This window comes from Macrobrachium rosenbergii, chromosome 37 (assembly GCF_040412425.1).
Source record: "Macrobrachium rosenbergii isolate ZJJX-2024 chromosome 37, ASM4041242v1, whole genome shotgun sequence".
NCBI classification, from domain to species: Eukaryota; Metazoa; Arthropoda; class Malacostraca; order Decapoda; family Palaemonidae; genus Macrobrachium; species Macrobrachium rosenbergii.
The window spans coordinates 33,346,537-33,357,016 of NC_089777.1; the positions used below are offsets into that span (position 1 = coordinate 33,346,537).

Here is a 10,480-nt window from a genome sequence, read left to right on the forward strand (position 1 = left end):
TATATATATATATATATATATATATATATATATATATATATATATACAAATTTTGTAATTATGCACACACACACATATATATACATGTATAACTGTATATATAAATTTTGTAATTATGCAGCAAACGAGCTGAGCTGACTATAACCATGGAGAAGCCACAAAATTATGGCCTAAGAAAATTAAACACTCATATTCTTGTTTATTCATTTTATTTCCTCCTAAACGACGCTTACAGATTAAAGAAGTTCTTTTACAGAACTAGGCTGTAAGGGCATCTTCACGCTATAAGGAATTAAAATTGATATTAGGCCATTAATTGCAGTATACATTTCAGATGTGGTAAAGAGATTTGCTCAGTAAAACCGGGTACATTGAATAGCTAATCATGAAGCGTAATGGATTCCAACTTAATATTTTAACTTGTGTTTAGTATTATCTATGACATCGTATTACTTTCCCTTGTAAGTTGTATTTTTCAAACTCTGTAGTACCCTGAAGATGACTTTGTAATGAAAGTTGAAAGTCTTTATATCACCTTCCTTTACTTTACGTGGGAATTTTTATATTCGTCAACTGGACCATCTTGGAATCTCCTATTAAAGTTGCAGCAATTTTGGAAGGTCTTCAAACAGCAACTCATAAAACCATAGCGAATGCCAGTTGCTTTGGTAACTTATGTTTATATCGATCACGGCTTAAACAAGGATTCTGGAATAAGGTTACAGTAAATAAACATATTTGTTTATAACCTAAAAAAAAAACACTCATGATATCACTATAACCTTAGAAATGCGTATGATCTGTTGGGTAATGAGAGAAAAGGCTCTCTGGAACATAGAAAAAGAAATATGAATGGAAATGCTGTCTGAATTCGCACAAAAACTCCCCATTTGATCAGAAAACGTCTCTTAATTAAAGGATAAATACAAAGGTGTAAAGCTGTGTAGTTACAATAATGTTGAGGATACAAATACTTATTTATAAAAAAAGATTTGCTTATTTATAATAGAAATATATTTGCCAAAAGTAAAAGATGTACCAGGAGAATTTTTATAATTTATCCTTCCAGTCAAAATGCCTACTTATTGTAATACAGTAATAGATATATGGGCGTCACCAACTTCCTAGAAATTTAAATTACAGATAATTTAGAAGTTATGAAGAGTTTATTTGATTTTTCAGCTTTCAAATATGACAAACTACTATCTTCCAGTAAACCAGAACTCCTTCTTTAAAACATAAATCAAAAGACATTACAGATTTACTCAAAAATGAAATCCTGGTAATCCCAATTACAGCCAGTTCAAACTCTTTTTGATCCATTCTAGGAAGCTTGGCACACGAGTATACACTCCCGGGTATTCCGGATTAGCACAGCCCACACCGAAGGATACCAGACCCATCACGTAGTATCTGTCCCTTTCAGGGTTGTAGTAATTCAGTGGTGCTCCGCCGTCACCCTGCAAAAAGACAAAGTGGCCATGATTGTCTGTCACGATCTGTAGGTTGCAAATGGGAGTCTGTTCTCAATACATAACACTTCTGATTGGGTGAGTGATCCATGAATAGTGCGAGAAGATTATTGAGTTATGAAATAAGTGTTACAGAAATAGTAACCTTTATGAGTGCTAACAAAATCATACACCATTTTCCAGATTTTTCATTTCATTTTCATTTCAGTGCCAAGTAGGTAGAATTTAGAAAGGATTCAGAAAGGTTAAACCTAGCAGGGCTAAAATCAAGATGATTAAGACTACATGAATCTATTGGGACGACTCAGAGTTATTAATAAAAAATGATAGATAATCCTAAATTCAGTGACAATGCCAATTCTAGGGCGAGCCCAACCCACAAACTAAGACAGAAAATTATATACTGTCATGAATACTAACAAATATAATATTAAATTTCAATGTTAAATTTCTGAAACAAAAAGTGTGACTTACTATAATTCATTCTGAAACTATGATAGAAATGATCTCAAGGATATTTGAGATGAGGGTCACATAATTACATAGAAATTGTAAATTTTGTTTCGAAATCATGACTTCTGGTAGTTTCTAGCTCTTCGTTGGGCGAGTCGGTAGAGCTGTCGACTGGCACTCGCCAGGCCCGAGTTCGAGTCCCCGGCCGGCTGATGAAGAGTTAGAGGAATTTATTTCTGGTGATAGAAATTCATTTCTCGCTATAATGTTGTTCGGATTCCACAATAAGCTGTAGGTCCCGTTGCTAAGTAACCAATTGGTTCTTAGCCACGTAAAAATAAGTCTAATCCTTCGGGCCAGCCCTAGGAGAGTTGTTAATCAGCTCAGTGGTCTGGTAAAACTAAGGTACACTTTTTCTGGTAGTTTCCATCCCCGCCTCAACCTCATAATAGTTTTTGTCTGATTGGATTGAACATGGCAGGACTACCTTTAAACCACACATCTCAATTTATATTTATAAGGTGAGGTGCTTTTGAAATCTGTGTTGTTATGAATTACACATTCTCCTGATGGATGACTTAATGGATGACTGAATGTTTGAAGAATCTTGATACGCGAGTCACTTCAAGGAACCTACTGGAATCAGATAGGTCACGTTTGATCTTAACGACTAAGTTAAGTTTAGTATACCTTAGTTTAACCAGATCACTGAGCTGATTAACAACTCTCCTAGGGCTGGCCCGAAGGATTAGACTTATTTTACGTGGCTAAGAACCAACTGGTTACCTAGCAATGGGACCTACAGCTTATTGTGGAATCCGAACCACATTATAGCGAGAAATGAATTTCCATCACCAGAAATAAATTCCTCTAATTCTTCATTGGCCGGTCGTAAGACTCGAACTCGGGCCTAGCAGAGTGCTAGCCGAGAACTCTACCGACTCGTCCAACGAGGAACTTTTCTGAACGACTATAAAACGTATAGCATATCAACATCTTGAGTAAATCCAGATTTGGAAATATTACATACACTACATGCATCCGTGTCACCGTCACCCGCACAGAGTTGTCTGTCGTCAATGTAGTTATTTACGCGCTTGTAGCTTTCAGCACAAGTAACCTGACTGACCACAGGCACACTGGCAGCGATGGGTACTTTGGAGGGAGAACTTCCTGACCCTGGAAAGAAAAGCAGATGACAAATGAATTTCAGATTTTCTTCTGGTAATGGATTTACCCTCGGCGGGTCAACGTCCATTGCAAGAACTAAACGAGGATACAGATAATTACAAACTTAATGGTAACATTAGAATTAATCTACAAAGAGTAAATACAAAATGGGAAACAGCCCTCATACTAAGAGCGTCAACGCATTATTTTCATAAGGAAGTTTATCAGCGTCAACAACAACTCACCAGGATCAGTTAAGTTACACAGGACTAAACTAATAATGCAGTAACACTAAACGCCCTACGCATTGCTTAACTTAAATGCTGATTAATATCCCAAATTACTGAACAGGATTACCTCTGCCCCATCCGACGACAGTCATTCTTTGTCCTGTGAAGTCTTGGCCGATGAAGGGGAAAGGAAGGCACACTGGATAGATCGTTTCTGAAAAGAAGAAAGTGTTACAACTCTCTCCTTCGAACATAAACACAATAGAGATTCGTGATGCTGAATTCTCGCGTTAAGCCAAAAATTATAATCATTAGTGTAGTGTTTTTTTAACCGAATGGCTACGATTAACAGAAGCAAAGGTGTCTGTACAGTGGAACTTCTTTTTTTTGTGCAAGCAGGAATGGAATGCTACATATTTTGGGACCTTCAATAAAAAATTTACCTAATACTAATATGGATTTTACGAATGTTTTGCTCATGTAAAAATCTAAAGGTTGTACATGTAAGAGATTTTTTTGCGCAAGCAGAAATGAAACTACATATTTTTAGGGACCTTCAATAAAATTTTATCTTAATACTAATATGGACTTTACATACAGTAAATGTTTTGCCACATATCAACATGTAAAGGTTGTACGTGTCAGAGATTTGTGTGTAGACTAAGCATATGCAATGAAGTACAGCCAGATTTGCTTCGCTTACCTGTAAAAACAACATCCCGATCAAGAGGTAAGATAATGATATCATTTGCATGGGAGGTAAAGTTGAATCGATCGGTGTTGAGGAGCAATATCCGGTAATCCTGAGGCCGTTCACCAGTTCTGTCATCTCCTACGCGATACTCTCCCAACCTCACAAACAAGCTGTTAGCATAACAAGACGCGTTCCTGGTTATTTCCGCTAATTTTCTATGGTAGTTAGTGCTTATTTTCTATGTTAGTTAGTGCTTATTTTCTATGGTAGTTAGAGCTTATTTTCTATGGTAGTTAGTACTTATTTTCTATGGTAGTTAGTATTTTTTATGGTAGTTAGCGCTTATTTTCTATGGTAGTTAGGTGCCGTCAGAAGTAAACATCTTAGGTTTGTGTGGGACACGATAGAAATAACTTTAAGGGAGTGACATTCTATAAGTAGCGGTTATGTACGATAAAACAGTAACTATTCTCATTGAAGATGCAGTATTCTGTAAGGAAAGGAGGAAAAGAGAAAGCGCCTTGCAATGAAAAAAATTAATGGATTGTCAAAGAAAAACTATTCTAGTCTGAGAAATGTCCTTGGCTGAGATTATATCCTTATCAGTCTTTTCAGTTCCTCGTTGGACGGATCGATATCGTTCTCGGCCAGCATTTTGCTGAGCTTGCGTTCGATTCTCCGGCCGGCCAATGAAGAACTAGAGGAATTTATTTCTGGTGATAGAAATTCATTTCTCGCTATAATGTGGTTCGGATTCCACAATAAGCCGTAGGTCCCGTTGCTAGGTAACCAATTGGTTCTTAGCCACGTAAAATAAGTCTAATCCTTCGGGCCAGCCCTAGGAGAGCTGTTAATCAGCTCAGTGGTCTGGTTAAACTAAGGTATACTTAACTTTTTTATCAGACTTTCCAACTTGACAACAAGAACGGCGATTGTGGACAGAGATAAGAATTGAGATATACATGTCGTTCAACACCTCAAATATTCTAATTCCAAATTATGATCCTTCAAGACAGAGCATCTTGACGAGAGCTTCCCTTTACGTTTTAAGATGATTAGTCATATTGATACATAGCCCACATTCTATACAACACTGGGAAGATGATGTGGAAGACAAACGGGAGAGCCAAGGCACAAATGATTTATGCATTTTATGGCCTGGGTTGGTGAGAGAGAGAGAGAGAGAGAGAGAGAGAGAGAGAGAGAGAGAATGTGCGTGTGTGTTGTGTGAGTTTGTGGTTCGATGCGCTATTGATCAGCCTCCGTAAGTATAATGAAACGGCTGATATTGTTACGTGTTCTGCACAGGTTTATCCTTGACATGGGAGTCACAGAAGAATGTAACAGACCGCCCCCTCCGCCCCCCCTCCACCCCCGCCCCCAATTATATCGTACGGTTTCAATTACAGTATTTCAAAAGTACACCATTTCTTGCGTCAATCTTTCCTATAATGAATACCCACGTGGCAGGACAGCAACGAAGAACTATTTCAAGTTTCAGCTGGGGCGTCCTTCAAGATTATAAGGAAATCTCAACTGGAGCTTACTTACTCGTTACGGTGAAAAGCGAAGCAGCTGGCCACTGAGAGCACGTGTCTGCGAGTGATGAGCGCCCCGGCACATAATGGAATGAAGCCTTGCGTCGGATGGTCTGAACCTATAGCTGCTAGCCAGGGCCAGGCACCTGGCTGGGACAAAGGGAAAAAGAAAAAATAACTTCACCCAAGGGTAATTATAAGCAATAAGTTGCTCCGTCACCATAGGGGGTTCGAACTGCTGCCTGGTTTAGAAACAAAATACAGTGACTTGACCCCTGAGCCATCATGAGAGGTATAAGTTCATACCGATTCTGCTGTTCATGTCTGTCGAATTCAGGTTTTTGTACATTGAATCGATATCAAAAGCCATCTTACCTGACAATTATAACTGACTGGTAAGTTTATAACATGTGGTTAATTACGAATTTTTGCCACATGTATCGTGACATTTATTTCATTAGGCCACAAAATTTAACTTAACATCCAGTTCGCTAATCTTTGGGAATAACTTACACCCAAGGGGACCGTTAGCTCTATTGCTAATTGCCTGAGAGAAAGATCATCTCTTACACAGATGTCAACAAAGTGATCTCTATAAATCTAACCTGATTGATGGTGCTTTTACGAGGAGGCACTCCACACTCAGCCTCTTTTGGAAGAGTCACGGGCGATGGGAATTCAGAGGCTGCTGCTGTAGGTCCAGGATTTTCGACGATGGGACAGCATAGCCATGGATCGGGTGGATCATACCTGTAATGGGGAAAGTCAGAATTATGCCCTCTGCATAGAAGGTTCCTTATTACAAGTAAGCAGTGATGAGGTTTAACATTACTTAAAGTCTTTCCATAGCTTTATGGTAACGCATCAGTTGCACGTACCAAGTATCTCAAGCTGTTTCTTATACTTTCTTTTCCAGGATGTAATATCGTACTGTGAGAAGACATGAAGGAATCACTGGAAAAAACATTACATTGCTTCTTAGGACTATTCCTCATAGATCATCAGAACTTCACTTCATCTGAGTCTAGCTTGCAGCGTTGTAAAGATGGAAGACTTTTTTATGATCATAAGACAGCCTATGTGAGAAAAGTGGAAAAATCGTGAAGTTCAGAAGGCGACTAGAGCATAGGACTGCAGGCCTATATGTTTTGCTGATGCAATCAAAAACCAAATATTACATACATACATATATAAATACATACATATATATATATATACTTATATATATATTACATACACAGAAACACACACATATATATACAGTATATGTGTGTGCGTGTGTGTAAGTATAATAGAGAGAGAGATGACATGTACAATTAATTTTCAGTTGGAGAGAAGAGCCAATGACTGTCATCATTCAAGTTAATCGTGAAGACCACAGCACTATGTAAATGACCCTGTAAGGTCTTATATGCTTCAATAACGAACTGCGGAAGCTCCTTACCGGCAGATTCGTTGTCTCAGGAATTCCACGCTCTCCGGTTCCTCCCTGCCCGCGTTGATGTGCTCCTTGTAAGGAGGGCAGGAAGTCCACGGGACACACGATCCTACAACATGACAGATAAACGGTTGAAGAAAATGAGCAGAGGGTGTTAATCTCCCCATATTGCACTCATGACATTGCGGGAAATTGGATCTACTAGAGTTTAAGGAAGCGACAATACAAGTAACTACTTGATTTTGTGGGGTTTCATGGTCGAGTCTCCGGCCGGCTGATGAAGAATTAGAGGAATTTATTTCTGGTAATAGAAATTCATCTCTCGCTATCATGTGGTTCGGATTCCACAATAAACTGTAGGTCCCGTTGCTAGGTAACCAACTGGTTCTTAGCCATGTAAAATAAGTCTAATCCTTCGGGCCAGCCTTAGGAGAGCTGTTAATCAGCTCAGTGGTCTGGTAAAACTAAGATATACTTAACTTTGTGGGGTTTCATTTGATCAAGTGACCTTATGCTATCACGCGCTCTTTCTCGTATAGAAACGCTGAAGTAAGACGCTTGCGTGCATGCGTACTGTTGGGTAAATTATAATACTGTAAATTTTAATTTTACAATTACACACGTATCAGTTGATTGAAAATCTATGAACGCTTAAAACGGGTGAAGCCACAAGAAGTGTTTAAAAGGAAATGACAGAGCCAAGTGTTTTCGAGTATTTTACACATCCTCTGGACACAGAGTGCCCTTGTGGGCTGTAGATGTGTGAAATACACGAAAGTACTTTGTACTCCTTGAGTACCTTTTAAATGTTTTTTGTGGCTTCTACTGCTATTTTGATCTACGAAAAAAAAAACATTTACTGCATGTCACTGTTACAGCCTAACTAGTATAATTGGTCTTGAGTAATTGGTTTTTGTTCATCCTGCCTGTTTACAAAAGTGAAATCATCCCATATACTTTTATCCTATATCCTTGAATGGCCATCAAGCTTAAAGAGAACTCGGCAGGTATTGGATCCACGGATGGGTGAATGTTTGAGTTATTTACTCAGATCACCACAATGTTATGATTAGCATCACAGTTCTTTATCAATTAAATTTCCACTTGCTGCTAAGTTCCTCATTGGACGGGTTGGTATCGTTCTCGGCTAGCATTCTGCTGGGCCAGCATTCGATTCTCCGACCGGCCAATGAAGAATTAGAGAAATTTATTTCTGGTTACAGAAATTCATCTCTCGTTATAATGTGGTTCGGATTCTACAATAAGCTGTAGGTTCCGTTGCTAGGTAACCAATTGGTTCTTAGCCACGTAAAATAAATCTAGTCCTTCGGGCCAGCCCTAGGAGAGCTGTTAATCAGCTCAGTGGTCTGGTTAAACTCAGGTATACTTTTCACTTGCTGCTGAAACCCTTCAGTCATTCTCGGTGGTTTAACTCTAACTTTGATATTCATATAACCACCGGAATGGTATAATACCACAAACTTGGCACCAATGCTTCCAGGAGGTAAAGCACACTGAATACACAAGCTTCCAAAAGTTACTTCCAAAAGTTAGTTATCTAAACTGATCATTCCATTTATTTTTAAACTTAATCATTTTTTTAAAATTCAGTATAAAATAAATGTAACGGTAAATGTACCAAAAGTTTAATCTATGCATACTAACTTTCATTTACATTCTATTTTATAATTCCTTTCAACTTCGACAAAAATACTTTATTAACTTTTTTCCAAGATGATAATAAGCACTTAATCTGATACGAGAAATAAGGAAAAAAGTTTCAGCATATATGATCATCATAATTTGGAAATCAATAATTGCTAAGTCTACTCTGACAAAGCTTGAGAGCAAAAATCTTCAAAACTAATCTGCGAAATCAGTTTTATCCCCAAAAAGAAAAATAATCAAAATGAAATATCACTAACCTTGATCTCCTGAGGGTAGGGTGCAAGACTCGGGATCTGTCCGTTAGGAAAGCCAGAGTAAGCGATGAATCAGTTGTTGAAAAAGTAAAGGATAACATTAGTTGATCAACCAACAGCTGACGTACATAGACTTAAAACTAACTCCAATTTCTGGATGCAACTACTAAAGTACTAGTACGTGATCACTCTCATACTTTTTGATTACAAAACAAATTGAATGTTAAAAGGAGTGAATTTCCTCATTTAGTTTGGTTAGCAGACATCCATGTAAAACTAGATTCTTTTATCCTTCTGTTGTAATTTTATATTTCAGCGAATCTTGCCATCTCACACTGATCAGGTTCCGCTCCTTTCACAGGAATCTAGAAATTTAATTTCTTTAATATTAGGAGCCATAATACAAGGTAAAAATGATTTAAAAATCAAGATTTTTGTGGCGATCCCAGATTGAACTTACTTTAAAGTTAAGATTCTATCGGCGAAATTAAACTGAACTACTTTCAAAATTAAGATTTTATGGGTGAAATTATCTTCAACATATTTTAAAGTTAAGATATAGGAGTGAAACTATATTGAACTTACTTTAAAGTTACGATTTGAATGGTGAAACATCCAACTTACTTTCAAGATTATAGGGCTGAAACTACATTAAACTTGGTGAAACCACGCTAAACTTATTTTAAAACTTAGTATTTTATGGGTGAAACTATCGAACTTACTTCAGTTAAGAATTTAGTGGTGAACTGCATAAAACTATTTTAAATTTAAACCTTAAATGGTAAAACGGGATCAAGCTTAATGTAATTATTAAAGGGTTGAAACTGCACTGAACTTTAAAGTTAGGAGCTTAAGAGATGAACCTGCACTGAGCTTAAAAGTTAAGATTTTAGAGACAGAACTCTGCTGAACTTACTTTGAGCTATGACAGATACCCAAAGGCAAATAATTGCCCCAAAACTCTTCATTCTCCCTTTTCCAGTAGTTCTCTGGTGCGGAATATCTTGAGAAGAAAAAAAAAAAAGAAAATCAGAAAAACCTTTCACAGAAAATCTGAGCGATCACTCTTTAATTTTGGTTTAAAGTAATCCAACAAAAGCGTGAGTAATTTTAATTGCACAAGACATAACAGCCTACCATCGTGCTTTTGTAGGTAGTGCTGGTTGTCAGAAGATATCCACCTACAAAAGGTGTCACTGATGGCTAGGAGGTTCCTACGAATGGTGTTACAGGTGGTTGAGATGGCCTTCAAATGGCATATATTGTAACATTAAAACCACTGGCAGAAACCAAGAAATCTGACTGATATATTACTGTAGAAACTGTAAATTTTCACTTTAAAGTTTAATCGCATTCTAGAGCCCAAAATACGATTCTCCTGTTTTAATGTGTGCTTTGAACATTTCTGATGTACGTGTTGTTAGCATGTAAGTAATTTTAAAGATGCTAGACCCTGGCGTTCATGTTGTTAATATGTAAGTAGTTTTAAAGGTGCTGGACCCTGACGTTCATGTAGTTAGTATGTAAGTAGTTTTAAAGATGCTCGATCCTGCGCCTTTATCA

General features: G+C 37.5%; 1 protein-coding gene across 1 annotated transcript; it reads right to left on the minus strand.

Annotated features, from left to right (window-relative positions):
- Positions 1-192: 192 nt before the first annotated feature.
- Positions 193-10,168, minus strand: LOC136825469 (venom protease-like). Its single transcript, XM_067081971.1, has 10 exons — positions 10,055-10,168; positions 9,834-9,920; positions 8,921-8,956; positions 7,002-7,104; positions 6,163-6,307; positions 5,571-5,707; positions 4,029-4,189; positions 3,453-3,539; positions 2,956-3,104; positions 193-1,460 (listed from the first exon to the last, which is right to left on the minus strand). Exons 2-10 carry the CDS (start codon positions 9,883-9,885, stop codon positions 1,293-1,295), a joined length of 1,038 nt encoding a protein of 345 aa, XP_066938072.1. The 5' UTR covers positions 9,886-9,920; positions 10,055-10,168; the 3' UTR covers positions 193-1,292.
- Positions 10,169-10,480: the final 312 nt, after the last annotated feature.

Coding starts and splice junctions, on each gene's coding strand:
- LOC136825469 (XM_067081971.1), bottom strand. CDS start 9,885: ATGAAGAGTTTTGGGGCAATTATTTGCCTTTGGGTATCTGTCATAGCT. Junction 8,957..9,833: donor GGTATCTGTCATAGCTCAAA/GTAAGTTCAGCA, acceptor CCTAACGGACAG/ATCCCGAGTCTTGCACCCTA. Junction 5,708..6,162: donor GTAAAAGCACCATCAATCAG/GTTAGATTTATA, acceptor CCTTTGTCCCAG/CCAGGTGCCTGGCCCTGGCT.